Source organism: Alosa alosa, chromosome 1 (assembly GCF_017589495.1).
Source record: "Alosa alosa isolate M-15738 ecotype Scorff River chromosome 1, AALO_Geno_1.1, whole genome shotgun sequence".
Lineage (NCBI taxonomy): Eukaryota > Metazoa > Chordata > Actinopteri > Clupeiformes > Clupeidae > Alosa > Alosa alosa.
In genome coordinates, this window is record NC_063189.1 from 43,348,205 (window position 1) to 43,366,699 (window position 18,495).

An 18,495-nucleotide genomic window follows, 5' to 3' on the forward strand; every position below is an offset into this window, starting at 1 on the left:
GCGTTGGCCTTGATGCCCCTTTGAAAATCAGAGGTTTACAGGCCACGGTGGCCTTGGTGCCCCCTTCTTTCAATTCTGCTTTGCCTCTGACTATTTAGCTTATGGCCTGTCAAAATAATCTTAGCATTCACAGCACAAATTAATTTAGTCCTTTACGCAGTGGAGAAAGTGACAGCGCACGGCAAGAAAGAAAGTGCGTCCAAATTCACCCATTCTTCTCAGTTGAAATACTCGCGAAGTAGCCTATTCATCACACAGACATCACAAGTATCACATCACATGAAAGAGCTTTTTCTCAGCTTTTAAACGATGTTAGCCGCTAATTACTGTGGTGAACCATTCGTGAGAAAAGTAAATAATTCAATTTAATCATAAATTCTACTTAAGGTTCTGCGCCCATCTCCCTACCCATTCATCTCGGTGGAATACTTAACGAACCCTTCGTTCAACACACGACAAACCATATATCAGAATAAACAGCAGACCTTTTCGAACACAAAGGTGTAAATCAGTCCCCTGTACAGTTAGCCGTTCCAGAGTAATCCAGTTTTGAATTTGCAGCAAATTTCGACATGCATGAATGTCTCCAAGTTTGGGCTTTAAGTTTTACAATGTGTTTAAATTGTTCTACATGGTTTTATAACCATCTAGAACCTTCAGAAGACATATTTCAGACATATTTCATTGTTCTACATGGTTTTATAACCATCTAGAACCTTCAGAAGACATATTTCAGACAAACAAAACCGATGTGGGTTCCTCTCATCTCAGTTTGAGTGTTGCTGTACCATGTACTCCTGGCACAACTACAGCATGAATCACACTACTCAGTCAGAAGCCTATGTCTAACACTTCCTGTGACAACTACACATTATTTAGAAGGCACTTTTTGTTACACAAGCTTATTAGTGTGGTAAATGTTGTAGGCTTAAAGCAAAATAGAGCACACTGTATGCATTCTGTAGGTTTGTAGGCTACCTTGCTTCACCTGACCCCGCAGGAGCACATTTTCGGTAGTGTGAGCCATAGTAAAGTTAGATACCAGATCACATCGTTTTTATACTGGAAAAAGAATCAATTTGTTTCAGATCAGTTCTGGAAGAAATACTTGGTGTCTTTGCTAAGTTGTTGTTGTTTTGGCTGAAGCCATGTAACGGAAGCCAGTTTAGCTGTGCGTGTGGAATGTTTGTAAACCTCACTCCCCGCCCGACGCCCAGGAGTGCTGCTGGCATGCGAGGTAGCCTGGGCTTTTAGCTCAACTGTCAGCACTCGCCTCCTGATCCGAGGTGCTGCTGTTTGCTTGGTGCGCAGGCCTGAATCGCGCAGGTTCCATATGAAATCGATATTTGTTTCTAGAGACGTTTGTTCACATCCTCATGCAGCCAGAGAACAATGTAATTTAAATGGTGCTATGGTACACAGCATAGGCTATCCTTTGTGTGACAAAATATAACCGTCAAGAGGCTTATCTCACAATGGATCACACTGGGCAAGGTGTGTTTTGTCTGGAGGTGGAGGTCCAGTGAAATCAAGTTAAAATTGCTGTTAACAAGTATGAGATGGTTAATTTATGCAGTCAAACGAATGCATGACATGACATTAAGGTCAAGTATCCTTCTGACCACAAGATGCCACCAAATATCCACGATATGACATACAAAATGAAGGTTGATACAAGAATCTCACTTGCAACCAACAGCTGAATTCACTTTAGGTGAATTTGGTCACAAGTTACAATGAGTCCTCCCAGCTAAGGTAGGCCTACCATTTTGAATTTTTGCATTTTCTTTACCTATTTAATAGGCATTTATATTGCCAAGTGCTTGCTCTGATTTCTGTACAGGAAAACATTAAAACTTCATCAGCATCTGCTTTTTTAAATGGAAGACAACAAACAATGATATTATCAAAATATATTTTATTCCGGGCAACTAATAGCTGAATTCATGAATTTGGTCACAGGTTACAATGAGTCTCACCAGCTAAGGTACCATTTTGAATTTTTGCCTTTTCTTTATCTATAGAACAGGCATTTATATTGCCAAGTGCTTGCTCTGATTTCAGGAAAACATTACAACTTCATCAACATCTGCTTTTTTAAATGGAAGACAACAAACAATGATATTATCAAAATATATTTTATTCTGGACTTTTTTCATTTGATCTGACTCAAATCACAAAAGCCAGATCAACATAGTAAAGATAGCATCAGCAACAGGACGTGAGCAAGAAGGGGGAAATGGTACATCAGGACTATGACACAAACCGATCAAGGGGAGGAAAAAAAAAAAAGATATTAAACAAGTATTTGTATGGTCCAGGAGGATGGTACGAGACAACCAGGTGTGTTCCTTCTGTAGACAGAATTATAAAAAGAGTACAAAACCTTCAAGGGCCATAGACATAGTAAAGATAAAACTAGGCAATTTAGGTCGGACCAAAAGGAAGCAAAAACACTCAAATACACTGTAAAAAGCTCTCTTTTAAAATCAAAACATTATAAAATACCATTCCACTGTCGTAGACAATATAATAAATAGTGTCTTATGGTACAATCTAATTACTGTTGATTATATTAAAGCAAACTTCAAAATACTCTCAACTCTTTACAAAAAAAAATCATTAGGTGAATTGTGACATTCTGAACAAAAAACAAAATCAGAAATCACAACGGAGACTGTTAATGAGAAAGGTCTGGCTTTGCGAGCCCTGCTATGCTATGCTATGCTACAGACAGAATGGTACAACATGGAATGCCATGAAGTTGGCCCCGAGCCACTGCACTCTCCCAACACTGTTGTAACACCCACCTCACCATGCTTCTGCACAGGTGAACACACACCTGAACAGGTGTGAGTAAGGCAAAGATAGAAAGGAACATTCCCGATGAAACAAAAAAACTCTTCCTTTCAACCATATTTTAAGTGCCTGCTAAAATCAAGTTAATTTAAAGTGCAGGAAAATAACTTCCTTGTGGTTGACTGGGGATGTAGCAGCTCCTCTGGGACTGTCTAATTGTATTGTATTTTTTAAACAACCAAACAAAATACACTATACATTACAGCTAATGGTGATGACATTTATTCAGAAGATGCACATCAAGTGTGCAATAATCATGAACGTCAAAAAAAAAAAAAAGCTTCTCATAGGAGTAGCAAATATTTTATAAACCCCTGTGACAGCACAGATATAGAGTATATATATATATATATATATATATATATATATATATGCTTTACTGTTACAATTTCAGTTTCTTGTTTTATTTTTCTTAAAGTGTGTTTTCATGACCCTGCAGCCGAGCACTTATCAGTTCTGTGTAAAAAAGCTGTTATCAACAAAAACCTGTCTATTTCTTCCTCCCTGGCAAACCAATTAAACAAAGATGGTACTCAAGGCCCTGACACACACCCATACATACATATACATACATGCACAAGGAGCTAACTGGCTTTCCAATGCAGTGGGGCCACCTGAATCACAAGTTAGCTGCATTGCTCTTGCTCACAAGTTGGCTGCATTGCTCTCGTCTTGTCTGCTGCATATGAACACACACGCTTTCATTGAGGGACCCATGGCCTCATCAGGAACATACAACCAACATTTGGATGTGCTGCACATCCAAGGTCCTGTATAAAAGACAAAAGTGATGGCTTCTAAATGACTGACTTACTATGGAGACCACCCAAATTTGTTGAGGCCAGTTAAACTAGTGGAGAGCATTCCTCACACACATTAGTGGTGAATGTCCACAGTACCTCATCTGAACATCAATAAACAGCATAAAGCCAGATCACTGCACGTTTCCTCACTGCTGCTTTGCAGATTGTCTTTAGTTTCCTGCTGAGCCCTTTCACATTTAACCATGTACTTTTGAATAGCAGGCACATCATGTAGCTTAAAACCAAATTCCTCAGACACCTGAATGAGCCTCACTCCAAAGACAACAACCGATAGCAGACGAGAATGGCAGAATTTGAGCAAGATAAAGATGTGTGCACAACCACAGCACTTAAGATTAAAAAGTGATATATTACAGTCAGCCATGTGCAGTGGTGCTCAGACCAGTCAGTTGCTGCAGTGGGATTTCCATGTCAGTAATGCATTTCTATGGGGCAGTCAAACTGAAACTTCTGCGGTTTCAATGGGCCATTACAGAAGCCATTTAAGATGCTTAGGTCTGCTCCTGATCTCTTGTATACCGTTCTAAAATGTTGGCAAGTAAATCATAGATGCAAAAAAAAAAAAAAAAAATTTTGAAATAAGGGTTTGTGCCACACCGGTCAAATATTCTTTGCAAACTTTCCCCAATTCCTTTATCAATTTTACACATATCTGCGTTAAAAGAAATCATAGTCCAGGGGTTAGAAATCTCACTATCAGTGTCTGTGGGGGTGGGGTGGGGGTGCGGGGTAAACTCCTGAAAACCAACTTGACAAACACACCCCACGATGGCAAACTGAAATACTGATATGTACAATATGCACACACCAGCAGTGATTTATAGGTCTGAATGTATAATCTACTGACTCAACGTATAAGAGAGAAAGAACCGACACAAACAGTGATATGTGGCCTAGGCTTGTGTGTGTGTGTGTGTTCGTTCCAACAGTCCTGTGGATAACATCAAAGAGAGTACGATCCACATTTTCCTGGCACCCAAGACATGCCTTTGTATGCATGGACTCAGCAGTGGGAGGCTTCAGCACAGGGCTTACAGCAGTGGATGGGGCCAGGGACAGACAGTCAATTTGGCTATGTACACATTCAGAGTCGGTCCATGGCTTCCTATTGGCAGCGTCATTTCCGCAGATCTAACACGCAGACCTGAGTAAGGAGAAATGAGAGTGAATTTTTGCCTCAGCAGCTGTCAGAAGAGCAAAAGCCTTAATGCTAAATATGGCGAGCATTCTCCCTGTATTCTCAGTGGAGGAGCTATCCACATTTGCATCTACAGATTGTTTAAAGCCAGTCATGCAGGCTTCAAGCAGGATGTTTAAATGTTCCATGAAGGCTCGAGGGCACTTACTGATCCGTCCGATGCACTAGCTCCCACTTTGTCCCCTGTTGCGTTCCAGCAGACCTCAAATATGCCCCCTGTTCCCCTGTAGCTGTTCACCAACGCTCCACTCTGAGGATCAAGACACACAAACGCCCACATCCACACACATCATTAGTCAGAAACCAATGCAGAAGGATACTTGCCAGGACTCAGCAGTCAAAAGCGCATATCTGAAACACTAACAAATGAATGCGACGCTGGTACAAAGCTCACATCTCTTTCCCATCCCTCTCCCAAACAATACGAACGAAAATACAAATAAAACAAACTGTGGAACTAGTAAAAAGCCATTCACTACTCAAGGCCTAAAAGAGCTCAGATCTGAGCACAGGTCTGTCCTACCACCACCTCAAGCCTGGCTGAGCAGGCAGCTGGTATGCATGAAAACTCTTGCGTGTCCAGCACTGCCTCTGCAGTGGAGTGGAGCCGGCGTACCTGCGTGTTCCAGATGTGCACACACTTGTCGAAGGAGCCGCTGGCCAGGTGCCGTCCGTCAGGGCTGAAGGCCACGCTGTAGACAGGCTCCTGGTGGCGCGTGAGAGTGTGGATGCAGGAGCCGCGCTCTGCGTCCCACAGCCGTACCGTCGAGTCAAAGGACGCGCTGCGGAGGACAGAGGGTGGTTTAGGGGAGACGTCAACGTCAATGAGAGATCATTCCATCTTGTGTGTACACATGTATTTTAGCAGGGGTTGATATAAAGTTAACTTCTATCAATAAAAACATCTCAATCCCCCTCTTATACCCACTGCCACACATCTTACAGGGAGGCTACCAGATGCTTAGGTCTGCTACTGATTGTATACCGTTCTAAAATGTTGGCAAGTAAACCATTTTGAAATAAGCGTTTATGCCACACCTGTCAAATATTCTTCGCAAATATACTTTTTCCAATTGTGGGGGGTGGTGGTGGTGGGGGTTGATTCCTGAAAACCAACTTGACAAACAAACCCCACGATGGCAAACTGTTCAGAGTGTCTACTGCAACAATTTCACATTAATCAATACTTTCACATTAATCAATGGAACTGACTACACCAGGGGCCGTATTCACTAAGCCTTTTATCTTACCACTAGGAGTACTCCTAAATCGCACTAAAAGATTTTAGCTAGGAGTTTTCTCTTAAAAGTTATTCACAAAGCCTTTCAGACCTACTCTTAGTAAGGAAAAATGACAACTCCTAAACTAAGAGTGAGTCTTCATTGCTATGGATGACGTCATTACTCATGCACGAGCTTGACTGAAGTGACCACCTTGATTGGCTGATGATTGTAACACGGGAATGATTCCAAACACCTCCCTGACGATGATGAGTGACAGGTGACAGGTCTGAGAATGCGTGCGCTACACAAGTAGTGCGAAGGACGGAAGATGATGAATAACTGAATAAAAAGGCCTAGCCTAAATTAATAAAGAGTAAGGGAAAACAAATAGCCTAGTAGCCTAATGAAACATAGGCCCAAGGACTAATGCAGTATCTTTGCAACATTATTAAATTAATCCGTCACCATACTACGTTTGCAAAGAGGAGACCATTTTAATTTGATTCACAATGAAACGTTACATTTAATTTACATGTTAACAATGAGTAGTTTTGGTTGTTGTTGGTGGCGTTATTGCATCCCTTTTATGGGGCAGCCGTGGCCCACTGGTTAGCACTCTGGACTTGTAATCGGAGGGTTGCCGGTTCGAGCCCCGACCAGTGGGCCGCGGCTGAAGTGCCCTTGAGCAAGGCACCGAACTCCTCACTGCTCCCGAAAGCGCCCGTTGAAGCAGGCAGCTCACTCTTGCCGGGATTAGTGTGTGCTTCACTATGTGTGTTCACTGTGTGCTGTGTGTGTTTCACTAATTCACCGATTGGGTTAAATGCAGAGACCAAATTTCCCTCACGGGATCAAAAAACTATATATATATATATATATATATATATATATATATATATATATATATGAATGAATGCAAAAGTGTTCCCTCGCGATTGGAAGCTCCTTCACAACGCAACGTGAAATGCCACAAAAAGCTGTTTGTGAATAGGTCTTAGTGAGTTAGGAGTCCTCTCGACTTCTTTTAAGCTGTCCCAGACTTAGGTGCTACTTTTAGGTCTAAAATGCTTCGTGAATTACTTTTAGTGAAATAAATTAGGAGTCCTAAAGTTAGGAATGACACGCCCATTATTTTTAGGAGTTGCTCCTAAATTCGCCACTTAGGAGCTACTTTTAGCCTTAAAATTCTTTGTGAATACAGCCCCAGATGTGATAGTGGTACACTAAATATTAGGATATTTTGAGGAAATCTGAAAAGAGAAACTACATTTCTGCAGGGTTGGTGGCTAATTAAATGGCATCTCATGCAACATTCATCAAAATTAAACTACATTTGTGCTGGCGCCCCATGAGTCGCATCCACACCAAAATGTAATGCACTTTTCCTTGGCCAATGCTACAAATAAATCAACCAACCAACAGAAGTGAAAACTTCACCTCCTTAACAATCATGACACGTCACCTTGCATACAGTATTACAGACTACTGAATGCTGCATCATGACTCACATCATTACACTAGCACTCTGCATTACCTGGCTAGCATCAGGTTGGCGTTGGGGTTGTTGGTTCCTGGCCCTGTGGGGCTCCATTTAATGGTATAGATCTCCTTACTGTGGGCCTGCAGGTCGTGCAGACAACCTTCCTGCTTCATGCTCCAGATCTGCACAACACACACACACACACACACACACACTCACTGAGCAGCCGTAGACTGTTCCATGTAAGCTGTGAACACAGGGGGATTCATAGCACAGTTAATGGCCCTGCCTTACCTTCAGAGTCATGTCATCGGAGCAGGAGGCCAGCAGGTTGCCTTGGGGATCCCACTTGATGGCATTCACCTCATTCTGGGGGAGGCACAAAGAGTAACGCAAGTGAGAAAGTGAGGGGAGATGCCACAACTCCACACCTCCGTGAGGAAGAGAGAGGAAAGAGCAACTGACTCATCAGGGAGGAAACAAAGCATAGAGAAAAGGTAGGGGCGTGTGTTTGAGCTCTACAGTACCGTGTGCCCCTGGAATGTCTTGACTGGTCGGTCCTGGCCCAACTTGCACACGTGGATGCACATGTCTGTGCTGCAGGAGGCAAACGTGTTGTTGCTCTGCCAATCTACGTCTAGGGCAGGCGCTGGACGAAAAAGGGTACAGGCACATCGGACAACAGATGAACATCCGGCACAGACAAACAGATCAACATCAGTCACACACACAGACAAACAGATCAACATCAGTTACACACATAGACAAACAGATTAACACCATACTCTTCACTGAATGAGATAAACATGGTGATAAAATTGGCACTATTCCTAAGGATCCGTCTCTGTAGTTCAGTAATAGGAGATGCCTCGCATGCGGCCAAAACAGTTAGCTGATGGAGCAAGTCCCATCTTTTTTGTTTCATGTATGCTGGTGAGTAACCTGTATGGCATACACTGATTAAAACAGACTTGACCAGACTATATGGAGACCGTTATACTGTATGCACAAAACACACACCAAGATTTACATAGTAGGCAATCTGAATAAGGGGCTAAAACACAATTAAAAGGACAGTATGGTGAGTTCCTAGGTATTTTTTTAATCCATTTCCAAGTGATTCCCATGACTGGAAAACTAGTCCCTAAAATTCCAGTTTTCCCAAGATGCTTTGGAAGCCTGCACTGTACATACAAGACAAATCAAGAGAGCCATATGGCTGCATAAGTTGGAAAGAGAGCCATATGGCTGCATTCAAGACAACTCATAGCCTACGCTTCACCATCACCTCTTCACCATCATACTCTTCACAGAGTGATTTGTGGTATGTAGCTGTAGTCCGTGGGTGAAGTCACTTTATATTGTACACTATACAGATCAGCTGTGCTCACCGGAATGGAATGGGAACTGCTGTTTGGCTTCTCCTGTGTGTGCATCCCAAATGATTGTAGTCTGATTGTAGGACAGAACACAGACATGGTCAACAACATGAATCTCCAGCAGTAAAAAGGAGTTTGACCTTATCAAATGATCATGAACTTTTCAAGGACTTTCCTGGACAATTCCCTCAAATTCAAGAACCCAACAAGGCACCAATGAAAGATAATTACTGTGAACTTTTATAATGACAACTAGCAATGTTTGATTATGTGAACACTCAACAACACTTCTCAATTGTGTGTTACAATGATGACAAACTACAAGGTGTCTTGACTTATCCACTACAAAACATAAATTCAAGTACTTTCAATGACCCATGTCTGTTTTCAAAAACTTAATTTCAAGGATTTCAAAGACCTCATGGCAGCCTAGAGGAGCAAATAAAAACAAGACAAGAGAAGTGTGGGGAGAAACCTTACCTTATCAACCCCAGCGCTCAGTATGAAGTTGCCTTTCTTATTCCATTTCAGGGCAAATATAGGCCCTTTGTGTTGGCCCAATGTACTGGCAAGGTTACCTGTAAATGATACGTAGTTAAAAAGCAACCAACCCGTCTTGACATGACGCAGATTAAACAATGTAAGAGTTATGACAACGTCAAGGGAGAGGAATCTCACCATCTTTAGTCCATATTCTGGCAAAGCCGTCGTAGGAGCCTGTTGCCAGCAGCGTACCCTCACTCTGCAAGAAGAAAGAGGGAAACCACACGATAAGGCCATTAACCAGCCTGCTACACCACTAATGCAACGGTTTACATGCAAACCCAATTTAGTGTTCTGATCAGGCTGAAAAAACAGCATCTCTAATGCATCAACTCAACAGTCAAATACTGGGTCAGAAATCAACATCTGAGAGTGTGTGCGCATGTGACGACTACAGCAGGTCCACGGGAAACACATTTCCTGCTCTGGCTGGTTGCCAAGGGATACCTCTGGCAGAACAACTTACATTCCAGTCGAGTGAGGTGACGTCTTTGTTGCTAGGCACGTCCTGGCCTCCCTCTCGGATGCAGTGTCTCAGGACCAGCTGTGTGGAGCCGCCCGAGCTGTTCTCACTCAGGTTCCAGATCCGAGCCGTCGAGTCCCCGGACCTGCACACACACACACACACACACACAGAAGAAATACAACTCAGAAACAAGTATATATAAAGAACACAAAAAATTAAAAGTGGAAAAAAAAAAAGAATGAGGTCCAAGAAGAATGCAGACTTATTTCATGACATGTCTGTGTCCAACATGCAATATTCAAACAAGCCTGACCTAAACAACTGACAGCAAGTGAAATGATTGAATTATGAACTAGCTAAGGAGAGACGGACCCAGAGGCGAGCAGGTCGCTGACGGGGTTCCAGGCACAGATGAACACCTCGGACTCGTGACCACGCAGCACCATGGCTTTACTGGCAGGGATCTCCACCGCCCTGTCCACCTCCATCATCTCCGCATGGTGGTCTGTCAGAGCAAGCAAAAGCACATGTGAAAAGGGGCACCACTTGAACGGGGCACAACTAAAACGCCAGGGGCACCACTAGAACGCCAGGTAAACTTCAGTTTTATATATCTATAATCTATCTTCACTTGACATTCAAAACACAATGGTTATTTCCATCACTTGAGGAAATATTACACCAGTAGCATAGCAAAACATGTTGTTTTTCAGTGGCTTTGTCAAGCCACCACGGCCCTAATAGCCATTTCCTAATTGCCAAGGTTAATGTTGATCCATGGAGTTGTTCTTGTTGTTGCTGCTGTTGTTCTGTAGGTGGAAAGTGGATTGCTCACTGGCTAAGGTGTGTGGTCCATTCTCCTCTCCGTTGGCGGTGTTGTCGCCGTTCTTGGCGCCTCCTGATGCAGCAGTATTGCCAGAGGCTGCAGCTGAGGAGGCGGCGGCAGCCTGCTGCTGGGCGAGCTTGTCCCGGTACACCTGCTGCCGCGTCTGGACAACGTCCGGCATCACCGCGTCGATCAGCGACAGGGATTCGATCGGCCGCCCGTCGAACAACGTGCCATCCTGACCACAAAACCCACAGTTAAGATGATATAACAACAGCTGGAATCTGGAATCCACAGGTATTCAGTGCAATCGAGGGGCAATAAAAAAAAAATCACTTTATATTAATTTTGACTAAATGCTTGGAAAGAATTCTCACTTCTTAGATTTATCAACTACAGTATCTTTTATTACGTGACCTTAGATTGCTAAGTTAATGACCATATTTAACTTGATAAATTGATAACTGATACATTTAAATAGATCATTATCTACTTTGGACAATTTATCCACCTTACACACTTATTTAAAATTGTGTCTAGGGGAACAGAGTTGTGAACTTTCTGGAAGTTTCTGCATTGTGCTCGGTTTCCTTACTAAGGGCTTGTGTGCAGGCTTGCTGGCGGTACATTAGGAGCTGGCCCAGAGACCTGGCGTCAGGACACTCACCTCATTGATGCTGACCTCCGCCTCCACGTACTGCAGGCCCTTCTGGATGATGGAGATGAGGGCGGCCGGGGGCACTAGCGCCCCGTTGATATTGGACTGGCTGATGTGGCTCTCTATGCCAAACGTGAAGGCAGAGTGGGAAAAGCCTGGAGGAGACACAAGGAAACAACACACACGCGCAACTTCTGTCAAGTCCACACAGACACCTCAATAGGTGACACCATTGTCCGACCAAGACTGCATCCATGCAGCCATGCTGGGAAGGGTAGGTGCACCTCCCAATCATAAAAGGGAAAGGATTGTTACCCACAGTCAACATTTGCCTACAGATTGAGGCACCCTGCACATGGATGTCTAACTTAACCATTTTTCTGATGGCCTTGTTCTATTTACCATTACACCACATGCAGCAGGGCTGCTGAATTATGGCAAAAGACATAATCATGATTGCTTTGGTCGATGCTTTGGTCGATTATGATTATTTAATACAATTTCTCAATGATTTTGGAAGCATCATCTATTTTCTAGACTTTCTAAACTAAACTTTAAAAAGAATGTAAAAATAAACGTAAAATAATATAATTCATACTACAGTGCTGTGTGCGCACTGGATTTATAACTCAAGGCAAAGTAAAATACAGCTAAATAATTGTTATATCTTGATTATGTTGATTTCATAATGGTTGGAAGTCATAATTCACCCTTCGCTAAGTCCCGCCCTCCTTAGTTACTGTTGCTATGCCTTACAAGCTTTAGCACCCTGCACGTCTATTACATAGGGGGAGAACCGGGACTTTTCAATGAAATGTAATTTACAAAGACATCGTACCACACTGGAAGCTAATATTTTGTCACTAGCAACCTACATCTGTCCTCTGCCAAATACAGTTGGAATTTCATCTCTGAACAAAACCGTTCATGAGTTATTTAAGCAGAAGTCGAATGTGCGTTTTGTTTCATTCGACTCTCCTGGACAGAATGAATGGAACAGGCATGGGGGACGAAAGAAACATACCATTTAAGCTATGTACTTCCCACAACTTCAATATTTGACAACATATCATGAATGGTACTTCAAATAGGTGTTATTTTTAGTAGATTGCTGATGGGCTATACATCTTGGCGAACGTCTGTTAACAAGTTCTTGCCGTTATCGTGAAGCGTGTATCTCGCGGTTATGGAAATATCATGCAATATGCCATTTTTATAGTTAGAACAATATGTGTTCCCAATTATATCATGTTTCTATAGTATAACATGCTATTTTACTGTGTCTTTACATGGGTTAGGGCACCACACATCCAAATAAGTGCCCTTCATGACCCACAGGCCTTCAGTCTCCACAGGTTAACATGGCTAAACTCGAAAAGCTTGTCAGACCTCCCGTGCCTAGTGACGGGTTGCTAAGCCACGATTGGCCTGTGGCGGTTTTTGGGTGTGGCTTAGCAAAGGGTGAATTGAAACGGAAATTCTATTTTGATTAACTGCACAGCCCTAACATGCACTCCAACTCCAAACCACTTATTTATTGTCAGCCAGTAAACAGACAGCTGTCAATTGTTTTGGCTTACCTGACTCCTGCAGGTATCTGTACACGAGGAAGTTCACCTCATCGCTGCTTACGCTCATTTTTAATCCTGGATATACCAAGGGGTCAGAGCAGGAGACGAGCCTGGGCAGGGGGGACACAGAGAGGCCACATCAACAACACCCACAAGAACAGCAGCACTGAAACTGATACCTTCCCATTTTTCCATGCCAGAGGCAGCAGACAGACTGTCTCAATATGAATAACTAAGAGTTGGCCGACATCTTATTTTCTGCTATGAAGGAATAGTGGATAATGTGAAATGTAGCCCAAAATCGGTAACGACACACGATCACCACACACTTTGGGAAACAGAAAATCACACTAGACTGCAGGGATCAAGTATGTAGGACAAATTTGGCTATTCAACATAGGAGGAAAAACACAAACACCCCTCCCCACACACACAGACCCACCCCCTACCCCCTTGAGAAGCAACTGCCCTCCCATGCCACTACCAAAGCCAACACGCACCAGCCCTGCTGTGACTGAAGTTTGCTTCCTTTTTTTACTTTTGCAGGCCCTGTCTGGCCTGAGGGTAATTTCCACTCGCTGCACAGTGACTGAGAGTCAGCCGAGCGCCCTCAAATAGCACGCCTAATGATGGCAGACCTGCCACAGAGAGCAGATAGGCAAATATTTATACGTGTATGTGTGTGTACACGTGTTACTGAGTTCATGCATGTTGGGGGATGGGGTGCATGTGATTTTACACTCACATCAATACTTCATTATAACTCTTGTTTACTAAATGCCACAATGCCACAAATGGGATTGCCACCTATTACTGCAGCTCAAAATAAGACAAGCTTAGCGTGATGCTTTGGCTATGATCCTAATGAACTCTGGAGTTCCTCAGAAGCAGCTTAGCCTCTGTCAGGCTTGGGGAGGAAAGGAGGGGAATTTAATAATGCCTTTCAGCCTTTATATGTGCTACCATTGAGTATGGAATTCAACAGCGTCAAGCTAAGCGGTTTGATTGCATTCAGCCTATACAGAGAGCTGGAATGAAGCCCATTTAGAGTTAGGGGTGATGGAGCACAATTGGATGTCACAACTTCACAATAACGAGAGAATGTGGTCAATTGGCTGATCATGTTTAAGGTGAGGACAATTGATGGGTCTGCCATCAGAATAGTGGGTTTACAGCATCATGTTAAGTGCCCGTATTCAGCTTAAATGTCAGTCAAATGTGTCAAAAAAGCAAAATCAACACACCAACATAAGTATAAGTAACATCAACATGCAAGGTTCAAAGTCACATTTGCATCAGATCACCACAATAAAACACAACAGGGGTTCAATTTCTCATCTCACAAATTCTGTCTATGTTGATGTTTGTATCTTTTTGGCTATTGTGGGGCTGTTGAGACCTCATATCAACATAGCATGGGTGTATCGGAAGGGCATGTCTCAGCACTTAAGTCCAACTGCATAGGCCAGACAACTGATGATCAAAGAACTGAGGAACAAGCGTACCACACCTTTTTTTCCACCGATAGCCACAGGACAACAAGAACATCAGCAGAAAGCATGTGGGCAACTGCACTCATTTTCACACCCAGAATGCACTGCAGGAAACTGTCCAAAACACTGAACATGGGCTGCTAATGAACTTGGGCTGCTGAGGTGCAGTATCAGAAACGTGGCTGAACTGTTTATAAGAATCATGACCATAAGCAGTCAAACACTTACCATAAAGCCGTCCACGATTCTAGTGAAAACGTAGTGAATATTAGCTCAACAGCCAATCAAATTATACCTCTCTCTTCCATGTTCCAAGTGTATTGGCTGGAATTTTGTGGACTGTGTCTTTAACTCATCACGTCTTATCAAAGCGCTTCTCATAGTTGTTCAACAGTACTTTGTTACTCAAGCTCGACTGAATACTACACAATTTGTCCAGGATAAATGTAAGTATGTATAGACTGTATGAAGATGGAGAGAATGCACTCAAGTGTAGGCTGAGGTGTCATGTCAACATAACTATACTTCCCTCCTTATTCATTGACACTAGGGCTGGGATAAACGATTATTTTTTAAACGATTAATCTAGCGATTATTTTTTCGATGCATCGATTAATCTAATGATTCATTTTTTCAGTCCGATTCGACTTCGATTCGATTATCTCCCCATTAATTCACTAATAGCAACTTATACATGTTTTTTTTATCTGAATGAAAAAACATGAATTCTTTAACATTGCAATATATGTTTATTGCTCTTAGGATTCCAAAATAAAAGACTATACAAGTGCAAAGTAATGCATTCTTAGTCAGAGGTAGCACTCAATAAAGTTCAGTAGTGTATGTCTAATGTCATTTTAAGACGTTTGTGTGGGAATCCTTGCAATTAACATGTGTGGATGCAATTCATAACGTAGTTAGTTCAAATAACGGTTCGTACTTCTCCTTTGGACACGCACTTTTGAGTCTTGGAAAACACTTTTCCATTTACATCGGGATTTTGCAAACATTCAGAGTCAATAAAATGAGCCCTGCATGAGTAACGAATACAAGCAGCTGCAAGTAAGCATGCTAAACTTGACATCCAAACAGTATTCTAACGTTAGCTTTGAGATACTGCTTGATTGCATACTGTAACTTAACTTAGTTTAGTCTCCTCAATGTACTATGTTGTGATAAGACCTTAGCAGAGTTTACTTTAACTTTAATGCAGCAGTTTTGAACAAATATGCGCAGCATGGTCACGACGCTAAGCAGATTTAATAGCAATTTAGCCCACTATCTTTCAACAATCGTGAATATTTTGTTAAATGCACATGCAGAGGAGGAGCATGCAGGCTCGTTACAAGAGAGAGCGGGCGGGGCGAGGAAAGGCTGTGTGAGTAATGTGCAGCTCGATGAAATTATTTTCTTATCTTTGATTTAAATAGTAGGCCTACAACATAGAACATCAATGTGTGGTGGCCGGTTTTGATTTCGTGGTGCCCAGCCACAGATTAGTCAACGTATGGCAAACACTGAAGGTGTAAAATTAAAAATATTTAGCAGCACACGTTATGCTTGACGAATCGACGCTCATATTTTGCGTTGACGCGTTGTCCCAGCCCTAATTGACAGATCTCTCTCTCTCTCTCTCTCTCACACACAAGCTGTTGTTGGAATTATATTATGTGTATGTTTCGTGAATGTGTTTGGAACTAGTCCATCAGCCTACACCCAAAGTCTGACTATTCATTAATTCATAAAAAATCCTGAAAATACTACTTAACAGATAGTTAAACAAATGATGGAAATTGTATGCTTACCATGAGCACACAATGATTAGATGCCCATCTTCTTGCAGGCGAACAGGGGGAACCTATTACAAGGCTGTGAATGACAATATAAAGGATTACTCATACAATTAGTCACGATTGTATACTGAAAACAAACTATATTATACCATTCAATGTTTACGCTTAGATAACAGACAAGTGATAGATATAATGGAACAAAAAGTACATAAAGGCACTTTGAAGGAAGCCATGTTAAAAGAAACAGGTATGCTCATGTATGTTTTCTTGCCGTCAAGCTTACATGCATTATAGAGAGAGATACTGGGCTTGAGGACCTCAATGTGTGTACCAGTGGTGGACAGATGCCCACAACCACCCAATCAACAATCCTCGACAATCCTTTACATCTTACTACACTATCCACTTTATCAAGTGTGGGCAAATGGAATGAATACTGTGAGTGGTGAAGGTTTATACGAAAGAGTGCCACGATGCCACTGAAACAAAATTGTAATTGCATTTTAATTGTAATGTTACATTACGTTTAAGTGTGCCAATCTGGGCATAGTACAAAATCTTCAGATACCCACACGTTAAGTTAATAAAAATGTAAATCACATGTTGCAGTAGGAACAAAAATGTTGTGCACTGTACTGAACACTTCGGTCATGGCATTCCCAGGTATTACACCAACAGTTACAGTTCTTACACTCAACACATTCTTGCAGCCAACGTGAGTTTGAGCAGACTAGAGCTAGTTATCCTGCAGCCTTCACCGGCCTTGTTCAGGCCTTGCTTTTTGGGCCTGGAAGGAATGCATTAGGATATACTTAGTTACTGTTTATGGTTAACTATGTAAAGCTAAACTCAAGGGCAATCACTTAATAATATTCTTGTAGGTCGTAAAATGTTACAATCTCTGCACATCTAACGTTCGTTTAGCAATCTCTGCAAGCGTAGTCTCTTGTCTAGAAACTTAACGATTAAGTTAGCTACTAACGTTGCAATATTATTTCTTCATGTTTAATCAAACTTGCAAGTTATGTAAACTGAAGGAAAATCCCCCGGCTGGATGCCTCGCATAAAGTTAACTTTTACACATCACTAATTACTTATAACCGTGACCTTCGCCAGCCAAGTTAACGTTAACTAAAGCCTGTGCATTAGTTCAATGCTTTATGGCAATCCTCGTGGCACGCTCCACATCAATCTATGTTGGTTTTACCATCGATTCAATGTGCTAATGAGCTTCGGGGTACTTTATACAGATTCATAAAGAGACAACAACTACCCACTGACTTGATAAAAAGACCAGCTGAACAGTAAACAAACACAGCATTTAACTTGGATGCTCGTGGTAGCTAACTCGCGGTAGCTAGCTAAGCTAAATCAGCTAAGTTTAAGTACCTCGCAAATTAAATCGTTGGCCGGGCTAACGCTATCGTAGCATAATGGCAGCGTTAGCGTTTTCAGGGCCTCTTCCTGATGTTCCATTACCATTTGGTGTACGCCACAAAATATAATTAGATTAAATAGATTTTGGTTTCCTAATAATGTTTTGCACGCAAATGTTGCAAGTGTAATGTCTAGCCAGACAATAACTAGCTAGAAAACAAAGCCCATCCCCCACACGAGAGGCATCGAGCTAGCTCACTAGCCTGGTAGCTGCTAGCTAACTTCTGAGATTCTGTGGTGAGTAAAGGCTAGCCATCGAGCTAGTTAACGTTAGCTGCCTTACACCATGCTAGATAGCTAGCTATGTCCGAAACTTGTCAGATTGTAGCGCTACCTAACTAGCATTACCAACTTCATACTTTGTCAATGTCAAGATTAGTAGCTAACCAGCTACCTAAGTAAATGGGCCACTACTGTTGCGTGTCCCAGAAACGAGCCAAATGAAGAGTCGTTCTTACTTTTAAAATGCAGATCACACTTGGGTTGCCTTCAGAGCCTTCTGCCTGTGCCCCTTCAGCTCGTGCGGCGTTTCGAACTCGTGCAGCTAGGTTTATTACTGTAAAAACGAAATATACCCAGCTAAGTGGGCTTGTCCGACGGTTTAATCACAGAATGTTTATGTCGTTATTGTTCAATAATGTTCGACTCAGCATAGAAGTTATTACAATGATATGAAGAAACATTGAAAAGCTAATAGTCAGCAAAGCTGCTCACAGGAAGCCAATGGCCTCAAACACCCAGCAAT

General features: G+C 42.2%; 1 protein-coding gene across 2 annotated transcripts; it reads right to left on the minus strand.

Annotated features, from left to right (window-relative positions):
- Positions 1–1,903: 1,903 nt before the first annotated feature.
- On the minus strand, positions 1,904–18,485 carry tbl1xr1b (TBL1X/Y related 1b). 2 transcript variants are annotated; one of them, XM_048255612.1, is made up of 16 exons: positions 18,209–18,485; positions 16,326–16,389; positions 13,037–13,137; positions 11,466–11,611; positions 10,808–11,036; positions 10,345–10,477; positions 9,973–10,114; positions 9,642–9,705; positions 9,444–9,541; positions 8,976–9,036; positions 8,112–8,233; positions 7,879–7,953; positions 7,639–7,766; positions 5,498–5,663; positions 5,030–5,131; positions 1,904–4,827 (listed from the first exon to the last, which is right to left on the minus strand). In XM_048255612.1, the coding sequence occupies exons 3-16, from the start codon at positions 13,092–13,094 to the stop codon at positions 4,801–4,803; spliced, it is 1,551 nt and encodes a 516-aa protein (XP_048111569.1). In that variant the 5' UTR covers positions 13,095–13,137; positions 16,326–16,389; positions 18,209–18,485; the 3' UTR covers positions 1,904–4,800. The 2 variants fall into 2 exon arrangements, with proteins under 2 accessions (XP_048111569.1, XP_048111576.1); XM_048255619.1 differs by lacking the exon at positions 18,209–18,485 and adding an exon at positions 17,703–17,886.
- Positions 18,486–18,495: the final 10 nt, after the last annotated feature.